This window comes from Tinamus guttatus, unplaced genomic scaffold (assembly GCF_059628265.1).
Source record: "Tinamus guttatus ecotype Peru unplaced genomic scaffold, ASM5962826v1 Tinamus_guttatus_pri_ptg000125l, whole genome shotgun sequence".
Classification (NCBI taxonomy): domain Eukaryota; kingdom Metazoa; phylum Chordata; class Aves; order Tinamiformes; family Tinamidae; genus Tinamus; species Tinamus guttatus.
The window spans coordinates 3,249,852-3,273,474 of NW_028288659.1; the positions used below are offsets into that span (position 1 = coordinate 3,249,852).

The 23,623-nt window shown below is 47.4% G+C and overlaps 1 protein-coding gene across 2 annotated transcripts; it reads right to left on the reverse strand.

Moving 5' to 3' along the window:
• Nucleotides 1-2,993: 2,993 nt before the first annotated feature.
• Nucleotides 2,994-23,300, reverse strand: ADA2 (adenosine deaminase 2). Of its 2 annotated transcripts, XM_010214137.2 has the most exons (10): nt 23,216-23,300; nt 21,857-22,182; nt 18,900-19,125; nt 12,095-12,305; nt 8,858-8,985; nt 7,620-7,710; nt 6,582-6,690; nt 5,855-6,012; nt 4,774-4,976; nt 2,994-3,800 (listed from the first exon to the last, which is right to left on the reverse strand). In XM_010214137.2, the coding sequence occupies exons 2-10, from the start codon at nt 22,167-22,169 to the stop codon at nt 3,692-3,694; spliced, it is 1,548 nt and encodes a 515-aa protein (XP_010212439.2). In that variant the 5' UTR covers nt 22,170-22,182; nt 23,216-23,300; the 3' UTR covers nt 2,994-3,691. The 2 variants fall into 2 exon arrangements, with proteins under 2 accessions (XP_010212439.2, XP_088377695.1); XM_088521569.1 differs by lacking the exon at nt 23,216-23,300 and having other exon boundaries at nt 21,857-22,206.
• Nucleotides 23,301-23,623: the final 323 nt, after the last annotated feature.

The following is a 23,623-nucleotide window of genomic DNA, read 5'->3' on the forward strand; positions in this document are numbered from 1 at the left end:
GGAGATAGCACAGGCAAAACACGTCTATCGGGCTATGTCTATGCAACGATATGTCTCAGAGATGGATGCAGCTTTAGTGTGGGCTGGAGAGGGGGAGAGCTGGGAGACCTGCGCCGCGCAGAGCCGTGCGGCTCAGATTTGTCTGCACGGTGCGCTAGCCCCATGGATCTAACTGCCCTTTGCTTCATGCTGTGAAGACATTGCAGACTCGCTCATAATTGTACTCCAGCTTGAGTGATGTGAAACATCGCTCTGCACATACCAGCATAAAACCCCGCATAAGATACAGATATCACAGTCCTTTTTAACAAAAAAAGGGGAGAAAAAAAAACCCGCAATAGAAAGAGGTTTAGAGATTGAAATATATATTGAAAGAAACAGACAAGAGAGCATTATAGATCATATATTTGTATCACAAGGGAACAGGGAACCAAAGTACTGTGGGTAAGAAGATGGACTGGCAGCAAAATCCTTTAAATGTTACTGCAAGTGCTGGGAGCTGAGTAGCTGAGTCCCAGCCAAGTCCCATAGCCAATTTTCTCCTAAGCTTTAGAGACATATGAATGGATTGATCTTTTTTAACAGCTGTGGTGCAGACTAAATTCCTACCTTTTCGTTCTCCTGTGGTTATAGGCAGACAGATTCAGTCTAGGTTTTGCAATTCGTATCCTTCCCTGAAAAAAGAGCATGCTCTAAAGGTTGGTCCCCAGAAACAAAGCAGTCCAGCCCTACTCCTATCTATCTCTTGAAGGCCCTAAAAGAGGTAACGCTCATCTATTGCCAGAGGGATTGACCTGGGGATTCCCAGTCATCATACGTGGCAATGACCTGTTCAAGGAGATAGAAGGAATGAGGTTCTACTAGAACCAAGAGCCTCCATTCAATTCAAGGTCACATTTAAATAGATGTGATTGGGATAAGAAAGCTTCTGCTATCTGACCAAACCCTAACACAGATTTCTTCTGGAGAAAGGAATCCCTAGGCTAGTCACAAATCCAAATGCAGGCTGGTGAGGGCCATGCTTTACCCTTCTGAGGGCTCCATTTGAGGAATTTGTGATCATCCCAGACCTGCCCAGCTTGAAACTCCCGCAGTGGCTGCTGTGCTGCTGTCCTGAGCAGCATCGTCCTGGTGGGCTCCAGACGTTGGGGAACAACACATCACAGTTCCTGTTGCAAAGCACGGCGGTGACCCAATGCACAGGAGGCTCTTCATAGGAAGGTGAGCACCATACAGACAAAACAGGCAAGCTGGTCATAGCAAGTGTTCAGCAACCAGCAGAGCTGACCCTGCTTTGCTGGTAGTGACAGGGGAGAAATACAGGTAACCAAAAGGCCATCAGTGGTTCAGCCCCCAAGAAAATACGTGCAGGAAGCATACAGGTCAATACTCTAAGAGCTAAAACCTTTCCTGCTTACTAAAGTAGGAAAGGAATAGCGGTGGGTAAACCTGTGCTAAGGACCTCAGCTCCTCCCACACACAGTCTCTAGCGATTAGCTTCACCGTGCGGCAGAGAGGCTCGCTAAAGGGAGGACCAGCTCATAGCAAATAAGAGATCTTCCTCCAGCAACATGGAGAAAGCTGAAATACCAGGGGGCTCCGAGGGACTTGCTTTTAGGTCACTTGTTAGCAGTTGTTGCACCTATTTGCACCACATCAGCATAAAAGAAAAGACATTTCTCCAGTCAGCACTAATAATCTGACTCCAAGCAAGGGCAACCTCGAGGACTTGACTTTGAGCCCTGTATGCGGCCCCCACAGAGGAGAAGGTGCTCCTCCTTGGCTCCTCCTCCGGGATAAAGGTCCTTCCCACCACCAGCTCTGCATGGAGACCGAGAAGGGCTAACCTGGCAGGAGCAGCTGCTGGGCTTCAGAGGAAGGTGTGGGTCCTGTGGGCAGAGAGCTGGAGTGGCACTAGCCGTTGCTGGAAGGGGTAGTGGTGTGAGGAGCTAAACTCACTTGGTTAGCAAAGTGTGTGAGTGGGTTCCCACTTTTTTTGCTTTCTGTGGTTTGTTTTTCTGCGGGTTTGTGTTCTTCAATCCAGATGACTTCAGTTTGTTGTGGCTTTGGTTTGTTTTTGCCTGAGATAGCTAGATGTAAACTTGCAGTGTATGAAATGTGGGCAGATTAATACTTTGCATGCGAGGGAGGCACAGGCTGTGCAGCTTGATCAGCTTCTTTAGTAAGTGGTCTTTTGTCCCACTCCGGTGTTTTACCTGAGGGCAGTGGAAATAAACACTATGGCCAGGCAGCTCCAAACAATTAGCAGAAAATGTAAAGACTGATGATTAGTCTGACCTGTTCAGATCAAGCAATGACAGACAGAGCAAGTCATAGGCTCTGAGGAGGGAGGAATCTCAGTGGCAAAAAGTGTAAATAGTCCGTGGCAGCCCCCTCAGCTGAGGCAAACCAGTGTGATCCCCCTGAAGCCAAGAGAGAAACTAGCTGATCCTGGCTGCATAGTTGGGCTATGTGGCCTTTCAGCATTTGTGCTGAAGTTGCTTAGCACCCTGGTTAAGATTTTTTAGAATCTCCCTTATACAAAGCAGTCATCCTGAAACTATTCCTTTCCCCAATATTTCTGATGTTGCTAAGCAAGGGAATCTGCTTGTCTCAATACTACTTATTGTGTAGTTGCCACAATACCTTTCTGCCAAAGAACTGGTAGCTACAGATATCCTTGTGAAAATACCGGATATCAAAAGCATGAGAGTAGCTCTTCCAAGGTGAAGATATGTCTGATATGGACATAGGCTGAACAAGGGCACATCTCTGCTCTGATTTAGGCAACACAGGCCCACAGTGGAACCCCCGGAAACAAAAAGGAGCTTCCTATAAATGCATAGGCCTGTGTTAACATGTCCTTGTGCAGGATCAGAGTTTTAATTAAGCTGGGCTTGGGAAGTCAGGGTGTTTTTTTTTTGTGTGTGTGTGTGTGGTTTTTTTTTCCTTCTTAGTTGAAAGAAGTTTCCGTGCGACCTGAGGACAGAAAAGGGCTCTGCCTGAAAAAACCTGTCAGCAACTGAGGCACTTCTTTTTAGTTTTGTGATCCCCGTGTGAGCAAGCTTAAACGTTCTGGGAGCATTTGTACAGTTCCATCAACTTGTTTGCAGCACTGGTAAGTCCTGAAATAGCAGACGTCAGGCCTATGACTGGTTCTTCGACCTAGCAGTGCTATTTTGGCAGCAGGCCCAGGGTTAAACATAACAAGAGTCATTTTCAGTCCTTGCTCTCCTGAAGGTCAGTGGCCCAAATGGCTCGATGTTTGTCTTAGCTGTTTCCGGACAAGGTCTGCGTTTTGTAATGATAAGGCAAAATTCAGAGATCCTCGTGTTGGCAATCTCCCACTACCTCTAATTAGAAACCATGTTTTCCCTGAACAAGGATGTTGGGATTTGGTCACTGGCAATTTCTAACTGTTTTGACTATGTCATTTTGAGCGGGGCATTTTGTTGTTGTTGTTACTGCCGTTATAATGGCTCATGACTGCATTTTACCTGCAGTCAATGACTTCCGCAGTGTAGCGCAGCTCAGTCTTAGCATTAAGTCTAGTTTACAAGAATCATCCATTCCCAAGTGAGACTTACAGGCTCGTCCGCTCAAGCCCCATGGAAGAAGCACTCTCTGCATTAGCAATAAGCCTGGCTCACTCTGACTTGCCAGTTGCTTTCTGAGATGGCTCTCCTCCCTTCTATAGCTCCCTCAAAAAGCTGTCAGAGAAATCTTCTATGAACTGGTCCCATTTTTTCTGCCAGACCTCTTTGGCCTTGGCTTTCTCTTCTGGTAGCATGGCACTGTATCTGTGAGGAGAAGAAAAGCCAGTATGAGATGAGGAGGCAGGGGGCAGCTATTTCAAGATCAGTGGCCACAATGAAAAGGCAGGAAGCAGCCACAGATTAACCCTTACAGGACATTCCTACACCGCACAGAGTAACCCAGTGTGAAGAGCCCTGAGCTCCTGACCGCTGGGCTCATGCTGGGACTGGGGACACCACAGCCCTGCCAACAGCTGCCAAGTCCTGCACTGCAAGGACAGACCACCTCGGGCTGTGTTAGCTGGGGGGATCTCTGACCAGCACCCAGTGGCTAGTGCAAAAGGGACAGGCTACCGTTGCTTTGAGATTGTCCCTGGACTTGCCCCAAATCAGCAGGGAATTAGGGTTTGTCATCTCCCCAGCCGTGTGGGGGCTTGGGTTTGACGTGAGGAGTGGCACGGGATTTGGCATACAGACAGAACTCCAGGAATGTGCCAGGAGACACCGGACAACCATGTCCAAAATATTTTGGGACATTTGGTGCTGTCCAGATAAACAGAAAGAGTGGTTAAACAAACCCAAATTACATGCTGGTAAACTGTTTTCCTTTGTTTGTCCACTGGGCTATGGCAAGCACCAGAGCAAATCAAATTCAAGCAGAAATAGACAAGTGATATAAAAAGTTCTTATATGGAACATAACATGTTTTTTTTTTTTTTTTTTTTTTTTGGAACTTCCCCTTCCTAGGATGAGGTGCTTGAGGTAACTTTATACAGGATGGAAAAAGAGACTAAACTGAGACACTGTGTTAGAGAAAGGCTCTCTATGGCACGGACCCCAGAGATTCTGGCGATCCCATATTCTGCTCTTGGAGGAGATGCACAAAGTGGACTTTGGATTAACATCCCAGTCCACAGGACAGAAGATACTCTGCAGCTAATAACCAAGTAAGATAAGTTTCCAGAGCAAGGTAGTATTACCCTTAGTATTACAACAGCTAGGGAGGTAAAGAACTTACTTTATAGAGTTCAATGCAAGCTGCTTTAAGGTCCTCAAGTCAGCGCTCACCCCTCCGATGGCCATGAACACCTCGTAGAAGTCATAGGAGACACCCTTTGCCCCAAAGATGGGGGGATCATCAGGGCTGATCACAATGGGGTGTCCTTCAGCCATGAGGTTGGCTGCAGGATGAGTCCGCAAGTCAGCCACAAATAGCAGCACCTCAGTGGGGAAGCGTGAGAGACAACACCAAGTCATGTTATTGCTCTACCCATGGCTGCACAATGGCACCCATCACACCACCACCTAGACCTACAGCTGCCTGTGTCAGCTGCTAGTTATGAGGGAAGAAGAGCTTCCAAGGGATATTCAGAGCATCTTTGCTCTGAATTGCTGCAGGAGGAGCTTACCTTTCTCTACTGACTATACAGGGAGATTGGTCTCTTAGGTTAATCACCTAAATCAAAGCCAGTGATTTGAATAACTTTGGCTTATTTATAATAATTTGAGTGAAAGTGCTTCAAGTACTGTCTTTTAATAGCTTACAAGTTTACCATGACACTAAATGCAAGGTATCTGGGGCCAGTATCAGGGATGTCTCCCTCAAAGCCCACATGGGTACATCTGCAGCCCAGAGCAGGCCTTCTGCTATGCCGAGGGAACAAAGTGCACCATGCAGCTGCGTTGCAAGAATTATGAATTCTACAAAACCAAATGGACTCCCAGTTGCTATCCCAGCTTCTTGACCTCTGGCCCCCCTGCCTATATAAACTGTTTTTCATTATGCCTCTAGGTGCCTCTCTGGCTCTCGACCTTGTTGTCTTCACTAGGGAGAAGTCTGACTTCCCAGGCCTCTCTGAATAGGGATTTGAAATATTTTTGAGCTGAGTGGTGTCAGAAACCTTGCACATAGACAGACTGTGTCTGCACAACAGGCTGCAGTTTAATGTGCAGAGAAAAGTTAGTCACCTGGGTGCAACAAAAAAATGTAACATTCATAGCATGGAGCCCTCCAGCTCCCTGCTGCTCTTAGCTACTAGGGTAAATCCAGGTCTGATGTCCCAACCCCTGACTTAAGACCTAAGCTTTTATCAACATACCTGGTTGGAGATTGGACAGACTTCTATGGGAATATCCCTCTTCAGAGATAAATTTTTGGCTACTGGGTGTTTATTGAGGGCAAGGCCATGGCCAATCCGGCTGGTATTCAGTAGCAGAGCATCCAGCACATTATTGTCTATAGAGGTGCCCTGCCAGTCTGAGGAAAGACAGATAAAAGTCATTACTGTACTATAAGGAAATACATCGTCTCAAACTGCTAGATGGTTTTGTTAATAAAGTTATCAACAGCAATGTGAGAGGGTTTCTCATGCTCCAAGTCTCAACTTTACCACAAGATGAAACGTACTTGGAAGTGCCTGTGGCTATCCGTGACTATAAAGGGAGTCCAGGGGGACTAATTCATATGTAGATATTTTCTCTGGAGATGTCACCATTCAATAAGCATAATGCAGTGGTTAGACAGAACTGCCTTACATGGTGGGTTAAATCCCACCTGTATAGGTGGAATAATATATTGCAAATAGGCAGACTATCCCAGGAAGGAAGGGCAACAGTCTGTTTTGGTAAGTGCATTTGGTATTGTAGTTGGCACAGCCATTCTTTCATCTTAAAATGCAAACTAAAGACTGATGAATTCTGCTGCTGTGGATGGGAGGTGGATGCTGCTCTAAGGAGGTAATGGCTGAGTCACATCAGCAGTGATTTCTCCTGCTGCATAACTCCAGGTTACACATAATGATGTGGGACTTGTGTCCTCGTACTAACCGGTCTCCCCAGCATGGAAAAAGTATGGCAAGTTGACCCCAAGGGAATATGGGATGGTCAAGGCATCCTTCAGCTCCCATAAAGAATGACCTTCATCCTCATTGCCTACCTGGGGAGGAGAAACAGAAAATGTATTTTTGACTGTGCTCTGGAAGATCGTGGGACTCACAGCTAGAAATCACTACATGGTGCTAACTTTACTGAAATTACGATGTTGTTTTTTAGAGGGGAAGGTGCTTGATTCTCTTAAGTCTTTTTGTTAATTATCCTTAGCAAAATCCTTAGTTAGAGTTTTTTTTTGACTCATTTCCTGGGGTGCATTAAGAAGAGCGTCTCCAGCAGGTTGAGGGAGGGGATCCTGCCCCTCTACTCAGCCCTGGTGAGGCCGCATCTGGAGTATTGTGTCCAGTTCTGGGCTCCACAGTATGAGGGATGTGGAGCTGCTGGAGAGTGCAGCACAGGGCCACAAGGATGATCAGGGGCCTGGAACATCTGCCCTATGAGGAGAGGCTGAGGGAGCTGGGCCTGTTCAGCCTGGAGAAGAGAAGGCTGAGAGGGGATCTAATTAGTGTCTATAAGTACCTCAAGGGAGGGAGTGCAAAGGACGGGGATGGTCTCTTTTCAGTGGTGGCCACTGATAGGACTAGAGGAAATGGCCGGAAACTGAAACACCAAAAATTCCATAGGAACTTAAGGAAAAATTTCTTAACAGTGAGGGTGACAGAGCACTGGAACAGGCTACCCAGAGAGGTTGTGGAGTCTCCTTCTCTGGAGATCTTCAAAACCCGCTTGGATGCAGTCCTGTGCCACATGCTCTAGGTGTCCCTGCGTGTGCAGGGGGGTTGGACTAGATGATCTCTAGAGGTCCCTTCCAACCCTAAGCATTCTATGATTCTATGATTCTATGATTCTATGATTTCAGTAGATTCAGTAGAACAACAGAGGATCCAGCTCTGATATGAAACATATGCTGAACACATAAGTGGTTACATTGCATCTCTAGAGGCTAACTCAAAGTCATGGAAGAAACACAGTTACCAGGTCAAAGCCTGCCAGGAAGTCTGGGAAGCGGGCTCTGAGTGCCATGGCAGTGACGATGACGTCTTTTATCTGGGAAACATTCAGCCTCCTAAACAGCAAGAGAGAAAGAGCAGTGCAGAGGATCACTTCCATGGGCCTGCCTGCTTTGGGTCTGTTTACCTTGTGAAATGGGGTGTTTGGGGTTATTTCCAGAAGTCAAGTTCCTCCTGAATCTAGCAACCAGCTTCCGGTCTACAGAGTAACAGCAGTAGAAAAAGAAATGATACTATGAAAGGACCCCCCCAGCCACCGCATGACTACACCATTCAGTCATTCGAGCTTGAGGCATTCGAGCTTGAGGCAACAAGATTTGTTGGCTTTCCCACATAAGAAGCAGGGAATAGAACTGCATGAACAAAATGTTTAAATATTTGTTTCCCTCTCTGCTGTTTCATTGGGAGGTGGGAGAGTGGGCATTTAAATAGAGTTTTAAAGTTAGGTTTCTTCCAGGCCCGTCGGACTTGAACATCACAGTGTGTTTTGCAGACAGACACAAGCTCACCCTGTCCATATCCAGGCTGGCCAGAGGCAAGCCAGCCCTGAACTGGAAACCACGTCATGCGGAGCTGGAGCAAGTAAGTGCTGCTGAGAGGTATGTTATATTTGGTCAGGATCACCTCACATGACTTCATGGCATCTGGCTGACTTGGAGAACAGCCTTGTATCTGCCCGCAAACAGCAGCATGAACATACCATACAAAGGCTGCCAGGAGAAGAGGATTTGCAGGGTCCCGCAAAGGCCTTTGCAATACAGAGTGCCCAAACTCGGGCACTTCTGTCACTGCTTCAGCTTCCAAAGAGGGAGAGTATGTCCAGGCACAGGAGGAGAGGACACACGGCTTGGACACGTACACACACAAGCAGCCTTCCCCTCACTCATTCCTATGCCCAGGCTCTTATAGACACTTGCCTGTCCAGGCACACGCCATCAAGTAAACCTGGTTGTTCTGCACGTACGCAGGCTTGATGTTTTCTTATCCTCAGCCTCCTACAAGTGCCAGGAAATGCTGCAGGAGTCAGTATCCAAAGTCTGACAAACCACGCAGGCACTGCCAACAAGCTGTAGCAATTCCAGCCCATCACTCAGAAAGCACTGATCCTCCTCCAGCTGCCCAGGCTGCTCTCATGCCCACCACTGCCTCCACTGTAACGTAGCTGGTTATGCCCCATCACTCTTAGCCATGTTCAGCCCCTACCTGTGTGCTGTATATATAATCTTTGCTCCAACAAAGTCAGGATGATCTTTCACAAATTGCTTGGTCACTTCCTGGTACGCTGCCATGGACCAAGACTTGTCATGCCGAGTGCCGTCGAGTTCGTACACCTGTGGGACAAAGAAGTGCAGGTCAAACAGGAGTTAGGAAAGGGGTTTTGTTAGAGGGAGGGAGAAATGAACTAAGGAAAACACTCGGAGAAACACTCTGCTGCATTCCTGGCAGCAGGCAGGAGGGAAAAAAAAAAAAAAAAACGGCAGTTGAAACTTTTAAAATATTTTAACTTTACAGTATTTTCTTTTTGAAGCCTTTACCAGCTGGCGAGAACTGAGAAGTGCGTTTGCTCCCTACTATACGATACAAGAAACAAGCTTCTCCATGTTCAGACACGGAAAGCAGCGCCCTTGGATATCCTGAGGAGACCATGACCTCTGACTCATGTATGTATCAAATGCTGGAGCATTCGTCCAGCTGTCTGGCCGCTCATGTACACTCTATGCCTTGCGGTTGCACTCTGTCAGCAAACGCAGGCCCAAAGCATGCAAGGGCTGGGCTCTGTAAGCTACCAGCCGGGCTGGCCTTCAGCTCCCCTCTGCCTGAGGTTTGCTCCATGACCTTGAGTAGGTCATTTAATCCCTGCATGGTTTCCCAGGTCTGTGGGTGAAAATCATCCTTTTTGCATGCGCTGTCTCATCAGCTTACTTTGTGAGTTCCTCACTACCAGGGCTATGCGTGGGGCTTTTGCCCTGATTTCAGCAGGAGCATAGAGCCTACATGCCCTGACTGCTACTAATCCACAAAGGCACTGCCTGAAGCTTGTAACCAATGGAGGCTGAAATTCACTCAATCAATTCTCTTCTTTTCCTTCTTTCATTTTCTTTCCCCTTCTCTTCTCCACTCTTAAACTGGTTCACTCCACCCTCTTATTTTCCTGCTGGTGCTGCTCCCTTGCATTCACGGCAGTCGCTAAGCCCTGCACCCCGTGTGGCTTTCCCCTTGTAGGCACCAGGAGCCATGGGGTGGCTGCAGATTATCAAAGGGAATTTTCCACTACTGCAGCTCACAGGAATCTGAGACTTTACACAGCTGAATTTGCAAACACAGCTGGATTTGAGGGAGCTTTTCTACAATGTTTGCTGTTTCCCAGTAAATCCTGACTTTCATCTACTTGTCTCCAGTCACCGCATTTGGCATGCCTTGCTGCAAGGCCAGCTTTTGCAGCGTGTCAGTGCCATTGCCCAAGCCTTTCAGAGGACCTCTGGATGCACAGATATCTCACCATTCCCATCACATCCTGCTCACCTTGACCTTCACACTGCAATACTTTTCTTCCCTCTCATCTTCAGTTTGGCCTCGCTGGCTCTTTCCTGCCTGCACGGCTCGCAGGGGCCAGGATGCTCACAGCCCTCACGACACTGCCCCAGGCACAGGCAGACTGCCCACACGTACCTCGTGGCACGCTGAGCTCCAGGCGCAAACAAGCCGGGGCTCTGGAGCCTCCCATGCCTGGAGCCAGCATGAAGGCCTGGATGGGAAGCAGATCTCCTGTGCCAAACCTCCCCTTGGAAGACATTACAACCATGTCTAATGGCTGCCTGTTAATGCAGGGTATTTTCCAGCCAGGCCCACGCACTCATTTCCTTGCAGATATTCTTGGCCCAGAAACCTCTGTGACCTGGGGACATGCCAGCACTCACGCTGCCTCACAGCACAGGAATCCTGACATTGCTATTGTTCACTCTTTCCAGGTACCCCAAAGACAGATGGTGACCGAGCTACTTCAGGAGAACTGGCTTGTAACCAACTCCCAACAAAGTAAGATGCATATAAGCTCTGTGTTTTTCTTCCCTTTCTTTTTTTCCATTTTCTCCTCTCCTCTCCGCTCCTCTCCTCTTTTCATAATACACCATTCTCATTTCAGGCATGATAAAGCGTGCCAGCCTGCAGCCCTGAACACCACAGCTCTATTTCTCCGTGGGGCCAGCCCAGGCCACAACAGGGCAAGGTCAGGCAGCCGCTCCCCAGCTGTCAATGTAGAGGCACTGACAGAGCCAGCTCAGCCTCCAAATTTGTAACCGTGCCCGCCTGCCGGCCCATGGGGTGGCCCTGGAGGACTCCCCGGCAGCCCCGAAGGCGCTGGGTTGCAGACAGTCATCTGCAGCAGGCCTGAGCCTGCCAGCCATTTCACACAGGGGCAATGATTTAAGTAAGTTGCTGGCAGACACGTTCTGCAGTCAGGCTACCAGGAAGGCATCAGCATGGCTGCGCTGTCCTCTGGATGCTCTGTTCCCCACAGCAAGCCTCTGCCTGCCCTCCAACACAAGGCACTAAGCTGCCCTGTCCCTTGGGTGCTGCCAGATGGACACTGCGTAGCAATTTCATTCCTGTTTTAATGGATTGTTTAGAACATGGAAACGAACGGTGTCATTAGCAGTGATGGCCCCAGTTTGTTTATTTTGATAAGGAATTTGCCTCTCTTGCAAAGCTCCCACTCGACAATCTCCTGTTTTGTGGAGGCTTATATGGAAAATGTACGCCTGCAGTATAGAAACTGTCACAGAGAAAGTACCAATTGTCATAACTATAAGATGGGAGTGGAGTCTGCTGGCAGCTGGGCTGGTGTCAGGGACGTTGTGGGTCTGTAGGATACTCACTGGCTGTAAGTGGTATGTAGGGAGAAATGTCTAAATTATTATCAAGTGATTTTAGTGTTAAAGGCAATGAAAAGGGTAGTTCATACCTCACAGAACTAACCTTTTAGGCTGTCTGCACACTTTGGAGGACAGTGTTTTGCCAGCTATTATTCCCTGAATAGTCTCTCTGAAATAAGCTGTAGATTTAAAATAATGTAAATATTATAAGCAGGGAAATTATTCCAGAATAGCTTTAGCGGAACAGGTGATTCTGGTGCAAACAAATCCTAGATGTCTTCCCAACCAGGAATATTAGACACAGTTCCAAGTCAGAGTCTACCACACAGCTTTGCAGTGTTGCCACATTAGGTATCTTCCTCAATCATTAGGAACAAAGTACTTCTCATTTCCAAGCTCCTGAGTATGCAAATCTCCAACAAAGACCTTTGAATATGAGAAAGCTTTTCCAGCATCCTTACAGTGCCAGGTTCACAAACACGCAAAACCTAAATTCAAGATAGGGCTTGAGAAAAGTTATGGAGACACAGGATTTAAAAGGGAACTAGAGAAGCCAAAAAATATGTACCGCAGGCAGGAGAGCTCTTATCTCGACATACTGTATGTTGTCCTCGTAGAGTTCCAGCAGCCCCTGGTAGAAATAGGCCTTGAACACAGGTGCATAGCAGATAAGCCCAGAGGCAGTAAGAAAGACTTCTTCAAATCTTCTCCAAATGTAAGTCTCAGAAGGGTAGGCCAGCTCAGGGGCATCTGTCACCAGGGTCAAATTTCTCAGCAAGCTGTAGAAAAGAGTGAAGGGAAGAGGAAGAATTAGAAGAATGAACAAGTCAAATAGCTTTCACTATGCAGAAAGGCACCATCTGGAAACTCGGGTGACTTTTACATGAGGAAATAGGATTCCTCCAAGGTAGGTGAGAGTTTTATTATCAGAGATCAAGCTTTGCAGACATCACAGTCTCCCATCCACATCCTTGTAGATGAAGTAAGGCAGCACCGCCCAACTGTGCTGAAGAAAGCATTCATGTTGGCGAGGACCAAGAAGAGGCAAGGAGCAAATCCTATCACAATTGAGGTCCAATACCTTACTTGAAGCCTGCTGGCAGTATATAAACAGGTATATTATACTACTGGTACCATTATGAAGCATCCAGATAGGTTTTATATGACTTATTCTATATTTATTTTAATGTTATGTACTTTAATATATTTTTATTTAATGGCTGGTGCAGATAATATCTGTGAATCAGAAATCCTTTTTCCCCCCAAGTGAAACAAAGCTGCAACTCCACCGGTTAAATGAAAGCTTGTACCTTAGATAACTTTTTCAGATTTATCTGCTGGGAAACAACCAATCAGAATTGTGGGTCCTGCCTTTCTCTTGCCTTCAGGATGGTAGTGTACTTGTTTCCTTCATAGACTCTGCTGGAAAATAAGCCTCTTTAAGAAACCCAGAGAGGCCGCAGGTTATTTTATCAAGTAAAAAGTTTGAGGGAACCAGTAATTGCATTATTGTTGAGTTGTGGGTGTAGCTATAGGCGAGCGTTTGCATTTGGGACAGGGTGAAAGTCTATTTGTGGGAAAGTTTAGAGTTTTCATTCTGCATGAAACTTTTCCTCTGACATCAGGTCCCTTTTTCAGCTGGCCACCTGAAGAAGATTTTTTAAGAAATTTCTCAGGCTGGAGGGCAAAGTCTAAGTGGCAATACAGGGAGCAATTAACCTAATTCCAGGCTGGACAAGCTAAAGCCACAAGCTAAAGAGAAGAGTGCTTGAGGCTCATGATATTACCAATCCTAGTAAGACTGATGTTTATCTAGTCTCAGAGCCTGTGCATGTTCAGATAGAAATACCTTCGTCCGTGCTTCATCTTTCATCCAAGTATATGGTTTCTCTTTGATAACTGCTACTGATCTTTAATAATGTTTCGTGTTTGATGTCTTGCCCCTCATCCTACCACAGTACTCTTCTCTGTTATATAGGAGATGTGGGTTTGATTTGTGCTTGTATTATCTCATTCCAAGAAGCTTCTGTGGATGGAACTAAAGATTTCCCTTCTACAGATCTAAAGTATGATCTGGTCCAAACTTATAAACTAAGACATCCTGAGTGGGGGCATCACTTTGGAGTCGCTCCATTCGGAGCATAAAATGGAGCTGTTCCCCCAGCATCTGCGTGTTGGCTGCTCTTGGCTCTCTAAGGTCCCTCTTCCAGAGGCTGCAGTTTCACTTCTTCTTTGCTCTGTTAATTGGTTTGCTGGGAACAATTTTAGAAACAAAACAGTTTATCAGCGGAGACATTTGTACCACATTAAGGGCAAGATTTTAAATGCACAACAGTCAGGAAATTCAGAGTTAAGGTTTCCACAGCAACTTTAGCTCTGCCCTCTTGTGCATTACAATGGGGCCTTTCGGTCCATTATCACACAACACTGGGCAACCCCAGATACTATTCAGTAAACAAAGCAACAAAATGGAAAGGAACTGAACCATAACCAAGCAGGCACATGTGCAGCATTTTGTACCGCGGCCTGCAGTGGCGTTTGGCATTTCAGACATGTTCGGGGGAGCACTGAGGAGTGACATTGTAGCATCACCCTAGAAACCAGGAATGCAAGAGCCAGGGGCATCTTTACAGAGCTTATCTGACTGACAGAGCGCAGTCGGAGATTGGCCTCAAGCGGAGCGGGTGTGCGCCAGCTCCGCAGGGAGGGGAGAGAAGATTTTGTGTGGGAAGAGCTCGGGCTGTGCGGCCAAGCCTCTGGGAAAACGCGCGCAGCGCTCGTGCTCAAACCCAACTTTCCTGCTCCCCTCCTCGCCCGGCCTTGCTCCCACGCTCCTGCCTGGGCCCGGCCGTGGGGGCTCCTCGCACGCCCTGCGCCGCAACAGCGACTGCCGGCCCGGCCCAGCCCGGCCCAGCGCGGCCCGGCGCGGCGGCCGGGGCGTTCCTCCCGCTAGTGCTGGAAACACTGCGGGAAAAGCCTCCGCGGGGATCAAAAGACCTTGCAAGCCTGTTCTCGCCACCGTGTAGAGCTGCCTTTTAGATAAGGACCAACAGGTACTTGGGATCCAACTGTTTTTTCCCATTCTCCATGAGAACAGACTCCTTCCACAAAGAGCACTGACTGCTCTGCTCCTTATTTTTAAATCTAGCTGGGCAAACTTGGGGCTGTTTACTTAGCCTGTGCTCTTGGGCTAGATACAGCAATAAATCCCCACACCACCCTGCTCCTAAAAGCACATAAATCATCTAATGTATTTTATGATCCCCTTTCCTTTGAGACTGGTTATTGATCCTTAGAACTGTGAAGATTTATTAGGTAACAGTGATCCATGCTTGATAACAGGATAATCTCTTAAGGGTCCAGCCGGCCAATTTTGTACCAGGAGTTGTTGATGCAGATGAAGCAAAGCTTCATGAATACATTTTTGCTTGTTTTCTGGAAAGGAACTTACTCAGTGATCAGGTGCAGACTACAAATAGCTTTCCATGTCATATCATATATACAGTGAACAATGTTACTGCAATGCATGTGCCCAAAGGGGCACAACCAGAGTGACCGGCTAAGGATTATTTATTTTTGACAGTGTTTTTGCTGTCTTTTTTTTCTTTTTTTTTCTTTTTTTTCCCCTAACTGCTTTGTTTCCTTGCACTATATAATACCAGAGTGAAAGGTTGCTATTTCCTGATTTTTAAGTCTTTTTTTTTCTGCTGCTGCTGCTTTTCTATTCTATATCAGTAATTCCACCACCCTCCTCACCATAGTTGCTGAATGTCTTCCAGTGGTGCATTAAATAGTGTGACTAACATCTGTCACATGTGGTTCATTCGTTCTCTCTCTTCCTCTTTTCTTCTCCCCAAGGGGAGACTTGCAGAGGGAGGTGAATGTTTTGTTTCTCTAGTGGATTTTATTTTATTTTTCTGTAATGTACACGCTGCCCTATTTCTCTGTGGCTAGGGCGAGCCAGAGGACACGAAGGGGAAGGTGCAGGAGGTCTGGGCAGCCGTTAGCACCCGGGGGGATTCTCCCCACTGCCTAGGCCTGGCCTCTGTGTCAGCTCCCTCACAGATGACTTCATCCCTATGACAGAGAGCTCCACTGGGCCGCGGGAGACCAACTGCTGGGCATGGCCTTAATCCTTGGGCTACCGGGGGGAGGTTATTTCACAAATATCTGTAACGTCAATGCTGTTTCCCTCAATATCTCTTGGCGTGGTTATTGTGAGCTCTCACTTTACAAGTGGTGACAATTATGTGGCATTTCAAGGGAAAAAATGGCACTCTCCCATATCATAATTGATTGTAAAGAAAACAAGTGTGGAAGTCTTTTTAACTGTGAGAACAGAATTCCCTTCCTTTCTCTTTCTCCAAGCCCAGAATCTCTTGACTCTTGACACAGCATTAGTTCGAAAGTTTACCAGTAACATAACACTCCAGGGTCTTCTTGGCCCATAGGATTTATGTTTTGAATATGAATGATGAAAGTTGCTTTTGAGACAAAGAAAGAAAAAGACTTACTTTCAGCATAAATATAAAACACAGAACACATAAAAATACAAAAATACAGACAAAAAAATGGTATCTGTCTCACTGCCTGTGCCCTTGGTGATCAGGAATGCAGTAAGGTGAAGGAAGTGCATCCTCTAGGAAAGAGTCTGCTCACATTTGCTGAGCCACATTATCTTGCATGAGAACTCTTCCCTACTGCCATATTCCCCTGATACTTCCTTGAAACCACCCAACTATCCATCCGTTCCTTCCTCTGACATCTGCTTTCTCTCAGCTTGTCAGTGCTCAAGGGCAAAGAGGAGTGCAGGGAAGAGGTAGCCTGGGATGCACATGTTCGTGAGACTGGGAGAATTTCCAGAAACTGAGAAGCAGAACAGATTGGGGCCTATTCCTGGCTGGAGACCTATTTCCAGACAAAAAACATTCCTAACCCCTAGATTAGTACCCAGGGATTAGATCAAAATAGGAGGGGAAGCGCCTCAGTGTGGCTCTTGTTCATGTGTCTGCACGTTATGTACAGTGACTCCTTTGCAGCTTCAAAACACTCAAAATACAATATACTTGAATAAATAAGTCTCTGCAACCAATATGCAAGAGATTCAGGTTTTTGTATGTGGCTCTGACACTTGTTTGCTGAGGAAAATCACTTTGTTGGCTTCTGCCTCACCCTTGCTGAGACCTCTGTAGCAGGCCTGCATCGTTTATTGTATCTACCACTTTGGAGTCCTGCTTTGACTTGGGGTTACACAACAGTGTTGATAAATAATACAAAAGAAGAGGAATGTGTTGATATTATCTTACGGCCCAAACAGGACCACAGGGAACCAAACCATGCAGAGCTCCGCCCTCCTTCTCCTGTAGGATGTCATGCCACCTACCCTCAGCCAGGAAGGGACATCAAACCATGTAACTTCAGCTAAAAATAAACACAACAAAGAGTTGCTCCTAAGAAGGTTCTGAAATGCCCAGTGTGACTGCTTGTGCCATCAGAATGTGAAGCTATTTCAAAATTTATTGTACATTATGGATTTCCCCGTGGGGGATATTTCTCTCCTCATCACTCCCAGCTGAAATGGAAAGAAACTAACGGGAAACCACTTTTCAGAAACACCTAAGTGACTTCTCACTGGATATTATTTCTTCCATCACATGTCAGGGCAGCTGCACCTCAGTGTATAAAAGGTAGGGAATCCTTTTTCCGAGCCCTTTTCTCCATCCGGGAGAGTCAGCTCTCTGCACTAGCCAGGAGCAGAAACCCCCTTTGCATTTATGAGGGAGGGAAGGCAATGCCATCCCAACGACCTAGCAGCTTGTTAGCCCAACCTGACCTGCCTCCCAGATCTGCAGGGCACAGGGCCCCGGGGGCTCCATGACGAGGGGGTACCACCTCCCTGCGAGTTAAGTGGTCCCTATTTAAAAGCACGCCTACACAATCTCACCAAAGGGTGCTACAGTAAAAGGCAAGAAGTTTCACTTAGGAAATGCCATAATTAGGTTCACCCCGTGACCTTAGTCCAGCTTTCTCCCTGGGTGTCAGTACCACAGTGCAGTCTTTAATTACCCTGCACCACATACTATTTTTTGAGGAAGGCCGGACCCCAGCCTCCCTGAGCTCTGCGGACAGCGGTGCTCTCTGAAAGGATCACTACTCAATATTTTCCTTTGTCCCCATTACTCAGTGTCTGCCGTCATGCATTATTTAGCGCATGCCATCCAGCTCCCGAAACACAACACACAACTACACGCTGCCTCCTGGCCTTTTCAGCAGGGCTTTGTCAAAGGCTCAATGGCCACTCTTTAGGGAGAGGGGGCTCTGTCCTCCTGTCACCACCCTCTGGAGGGGCAGTGAGGCTCTTCCCACTCCCCCATAAGTAATTAAATACTGAGCAGCCGCTGGGCAACCTGAAAACACCTGGTCCTGATAGAAGGCTGCCAGCCCCAAGGGGAAGTTCCTAGAAGGGAGTGGGTGATGCTCTGGGGGAAGCATGTGAGGTAAGACCTGCTAGGCAGATATAGGAGAGTGTTAGTGTGGAATAAAGCTCTGCTAGGAGGCAGGTGTTGAGGGGAACGTGCTGCCAAGCATGGGGCCTGCACACAGGGCTTCTGGGCTAGCTGGTTCTGACATCCCAGAGCCCACCATGGGATGTAGCCCTTCCTCTGAGGGCAGGGATGTACCTCCTGGTGTCTGAGGATCCTACTGGGAATGAGCCTCCTGTGCTGGAGCACAGTGAGTATCATCAGCTGGGTTTCAAAGCGAGCACAAGGGTGGTGTTTGGATGCAGGGGAGGGGGGTTCTTCTGTCCCTCCCCACCCCCCCCTTTTTTTTTTTGTTACTACCATAGTAGTAGTTTGTCCAGCTTCCTGCCCTAAGGCAAAGCGATAGCTTCAAAAATTACTTTATTGCTGGCAGTGGTGGCGAGCCTAATTGCTTAGCTACCTGACATCCCCCTGTGCTCTGGTGGTCTGCCTTACCAGCTACATATTTTTTTTTGGTTGCCTCAACAGAGGAGGCAAGGTCCTTCACCAAGCACCACTGTCCTATGCTGGAAGCCCACTCAGTATGGGTGCTGAGGGAGGGTGAGGGCAGGCACAAAACTGCTTAAATAATGTCTTTAACCCTGCCTGTGTAAAGGACCAAAGCAAGGGTGTATAGGAAAGTTTACTTTTGATAGTCTCCAATTCCAGTCCAGCTAATGCTGCATCTTGCAAGTTCTTATACCATTATTTACTGGTTCTGCCTACATAGCTATAATGAAGTGTCCTGTTTCCTGAGCAGCACGTAGATGGGCAAGGAGCACCAGAATGACCCTGACAGGTATGCAACACCATTATGGAGTACCAGCAGGCTTGCAATTCCTGTTCACTCACCTCTCATCAAACGCAGTCACGTTGGGCAGCTGCTTCCGGTATGTCTCCAGCAACACCCACTCGGAGCACTGGGCTGGCATGGGATGAGGAGGGAGAGGCTTGGAAAACCTAAACCGAACAGTGCCAGCGCGTGTGAAGCAAATGTAGCAGTCGGGCATATAGGTGGCATTGTATACCAGCCAGTCCACGCTCAGGATGGCATAGTCATGCAGGTGTAAGACAGCACCTGGTAAGAGGAAAAGCAGTTCTAATGAGACAAGGCAGCTGAAGAGAAGGAAAAGTGCTTTAATGTAATAGCAGTTCAAGCTTGCTCATCCTGAAGCATATGGAAATGCTTCTCGATGGTCATGACTGACCTCTCCCATCAGCAAGACTGCTACTCTGCCCCCTCTGTGTTGGGCGATGCAGCCTACTCCACATCAAAAATGGGGTAGGCAGAGCGTGACAGCTCCCTGGGAGCAGAGGCAGGGATTAAATCAATAGGGAGCTCTACTTTTCCACTGGGATGGAAAATGCTCTGAGTTATTAAATGTCTTTCAGAGTTTGCCACAGCAAACTGGCCCCACTTCTTAAAGAGGAGTGTTCACAGTCGGCAGCCATTCACAAGGCATGCTAGCTACCAGGCACACCTGAACCAAGCCTCTAAGTTGTCTGAATCCCAGTATGTTTTTTTTTTTTTTTCCTTTTTTCTGCATCTACATGTCTCTGTCATGTCTTAGAAACTCTGGCCTATACCAAAATCTTGGGTCATGACGTAGTGGGATATTAGTCAGATGCAGAAGTAACATCTACCTCTCCCCTCTTATCAAATACATGTTCACCCATCTGCTGCTGGCCAGTAACATGTACATTTGGGAAGCTCTGTTACTATGCAGTGTGTCAGCAACTGTCAGCTTACCCTCTGTAAGTGGAAGATGCTGTGCTAGTGGAAGCTCAGGTCTTAAGAGATACGTATATTATTGGTCTAGGTGAGACCTCTTATTCAAAATACATCTGATCCACTTAAGGATAGGGAGAGAGGACAAACAGCAGCAACAGAAAAGAAAATTGGTCATCATGCAATGTTAACCAAACTGAAACTTTAAGACTAGCCAGTCAATAGTTCTTTGTTATAAAAGGTCTGACTGTTAAGCTGATATGCAGTGGTGATTACTGTTCTCACCAGAGCTAGACTGAGGCTCTCTGCAAAAGCAGGCCATCGTTGCCCAAAGCTGAGACTCCTGTCATTTACAGTACCACCCTCTTCCTTATGTGAGTAGCAATAGCTATTACAGTAGTGTTTGAAATAATAGTAATTCCTAGGTGATCTACTCAAGACTGAGGCCTCAAAAACTATTTCTGCACAAGGAATGACAAGTATGTATTCTTAACCCTAAAAAGCTTGCAGTTCTTCCAAGGAGTCAGAGTTTATTTTAATATCGCTTGGACTGGAAAGTGTTAAGTAATCTGTTTCCTTCTAGGTATCCAAGATAACCTTTTTGAGGGGAAGAGGGGGTTGCTTTTAAGTTCCTTACTACTCAAATCAATGGAGAACAGAAAATGGCCCTGTTGTCATTTCAAGCATTTATCTTCACTGGTCAGGATGCTGCACGCCAAGGAGTCACATCAGACTGGGGGCAGAACAAGATGGTTCTTATCCATGCATTAGTGTCACAGCCTTGCAGAGGAGCTGCCCTGTGGCTCTGCTGAAGCCAGTCACCAGCTGCTGGTGAGGGAGTTGCATGGGTGAGGCCATGGGACAGCATCTAAAAAGGAACTATTTGGAAAAGTGAATACATCATCCAGAGTAATAGAGCTGTCGAAAATTTTCACCAAGTGCCTCTTATCTTTAGTTAAAGAATGCAACTTGTTCAAACACTTCCTCGCTAAACAGAGGGAGAAATTGGTCAGTTAGGAATTTAGGTCTTCCTACTGCAACTGCCTTGACCTCTTGCCTCTCCATTGGACTCTCAGCAGCTCAGAGACATGGAGATGTCTGCATCCCTGAAAGCCAGCTTAGATGGCTTGGATTTCTATAGAGCTAAAAGCATCCTGCAGTGTACCCTGGAGAGCTGTGACTTCAAATGCTGATGTGTTCCAGGTGTTCAATGGAGACTGCATAGAATATGCTAAATGTATTGGACAAATTCACGCCATTATACAACCTAAACTGTTCCAAGTGCCTTTAAAACTATACCTGTGTTGCAGAGTATAAATAAGCCTCTTCTGCTGTAGAGCATGGCAGACCATTAGTACATGGCTCCCTGAGCAATAGGGAAGAAAGTGTTGTGACAAGAGGATGATAGGACAAATGCCAGGCTTGTAAACAGAGGTCTCCCATAAGTGTACAGAAGAGAACTTGATTAAGAGAGACTAAACAAAAGAGTACAATAGGGTTGTTTTGTATTACATTCTACAAATCACATCAATACTGGCTTTGACTTACTGCCATTCTACTAGTAAAAGCCTGCAATGTTGGACCTTTTTCCTCTGATACCTTCAGGTTTCCAGGAGACATCAGATCTGCTGCATGGCTGGCTATAGGAAATCATGCAGGGAATACAGCACTCCCAGCTAAGAGCTGAGCTAACAAGTTTGGGGACGTGTCTCTGGAACGTGTAGAAAAGAGACCCTTACTGCATAAGTAGGCTGAAGTAGGAATTCTTGCGACATCTTGTTCTCTTCCATTCCTCTGCCCTTTTCCCCCACTTGAAAGGCTAAAAGAGCTGTGCTGAAAGTTATACCAAGTGCTGCTGGGGTTGGAAACCTGTATTTGCACAGTCCATCGCCTCTTTGCTCACCTCTATCCCCAAGATAAGCAATGAGGCTCTCCCTGAGATCCAGGGGGTACTGTTCACAACTCTTATAAGTTTGCTTGGGAGCAAAGGTTTGCCATATCTTGTACTTTATCCCAGCTTCAGCATAGACAACAACAGGGAAGGATGGATAGGAGAAGGGGCCCCTAGGCTAGAGCCTACCTTTTGGCATGCGCTTCAAGATGCGGAACACTGCGCTCCGATCAATGAGGCTTTTGGCCCGGAAGAAGTGCATGCTTGGAGGGAACAGTCCTGTATTCATGGCAGTGGCAACTTCTTCCTTCTTGAGGCTTACAAGCTTTGTACTGAGCTGCTGTTCCTGCTTGTCCAGCACCAAGTTACCACCTGTCTGACAGGCTTTCTCTTCCTGCATGAGGGAGTCTCTGTCCTTCCAGAGTGGGATGGGAAGACAGAGGGGAACCAAATTCAGCAGAAAGTATGCCAGCCTTGTGCTTTGCCCAGATGGAGGCTTCATCTTACAGCTGCACCTGGAAGAAGAAGAAAAAAAAGCAAAAAAAGAACCCACAAAATCTGTGTAAGCACAAGGCAGACAGTAACACCTTAGCAATGACACATTGAGTCATTAAACTGCTGGCCCCTCCTGCAAAAGTAGTCAGTTGCCGTGATGCTTGGTACTGTGGTACTGGCTGTATCCAGGGCTCTGTGTTCCCTGGGGCGCTGTGGATGTGTGCAGGCTTGTGGCGGGGAAGGCCTGCTGCACAGGATGAGGCTGGTAGTGCGTCACGTGGATGGGCGACGTGGTGAGGGTCTAGCCCGAGGCCTGGGGAGGCTGGGACTCCAAGGCAAGGCAAGGTAGAGCCCCCTGAGCATAAGGGGTGCTGGTGACAGGGTGCCATGCTGTGTGGCCGGTGCCAAGGGGCAAAGTGCTCGGGGAGGTGCTTTTGTGAGTGTATAGGCTATGCTAGATTGCAGAACTATGCAGGTCCTGTCAAAAAGACTTCGCTACATCCTCATAGTATGCTCCAGCTACCAGAGGCTTTAGTTTACAGCCAGACATCCCTGCTGCTTCCTCTGTAGCAGCAGGAGCATGTCCCTTTCTTGCAATCCCAGAAGAATGGGACAGGAAGGGAGAACATGGGAATAGTAAGAGCATGTAAATCACAGAAGACAGGCACATGTGAACTCAGAGATCTCTGCCCTTCCCAAAAAAGCACAGCTGCAATCTAATATCCCAACACCAGGCTTCAGTGACCCTCCACATCAATCCCACCAGACCAAAGCAGGCTGGAGCAAGACTCGACATTTCAAAATGGTCCCCTGTGACTTATATTGCGTCCTGCTTGCACACATGCCTTCTGCTTATAGCCTCTTCTCCACCCCCAGCTTTGCTCAGACGCTTCCACCCCCCTCCAGTTCTGCCCCATCAGTTGGTCCCACAAGCTGCAGACTTGATGGGGAAGAAATCAGTCTGCAGACCCACATCAGGCCTGGCTCTGAACCTGGAGAGAAAAGCCTCTCTAAAAAGCACTAGGACAGTCATAGTGAGACTGACTCACTTACTGTTAATTTTTCTCCTCCTTGCATCCAGAGCTCATCCAACTGCAATCGGAGAGAGCAGGGAACAGTTTTCTTTCGCAAGCAGAAAATGCCACGGCCAAAGCTAAACAAGCAGGCTCTGTCCTGGCTGTGCCAAGCAAGGCGCGAGCCAGCCCCGCCAGCACACAAAGTTCCCCTTCCTGTCCTGGAGTTTCGCTTCGCTCAGCTTTTATTCTTCCCCCTCCCCTGTCCCTACAGCTTCATGAATATATAAAGAGGAGGAGGAGGCAGCTGAGGAGAGGAGAAAGGCTCTGCCGGCGGGCGAGGGGCCCGAGCCCGGCAGCCAGGTGAGGAGCGCGGTGCCCCTTGCCCAGCGCTGCGGGCACCCGCAGACAGGGCCGCTTCCCAAACACGCTGCTCCTGCAGCCTCCT

Coding starts and splice junctions, on each gene's coding strand:
- ADA2 (XM_010214137.2), bottom strand. CDS start 22,169: ATGAAGCCTCCATCTGGGCAAAGCACAAGGCTGGCATACTTTCTGCTG. Junction 12,306..18,899: donor GTGACTGCGTTTGATGAGAG/GTGAGTGAACAG, acceptor TCTTTTCTACAG/CTTGCTGAGAAATTTGACCC. Junction 8,986..12,094: donor TAAGAGCTCTCCTGCCTGCG/GTACATATTTTT, acceptor TTTGTCCCACAG/GTGTACGAACTCGACGGCAC.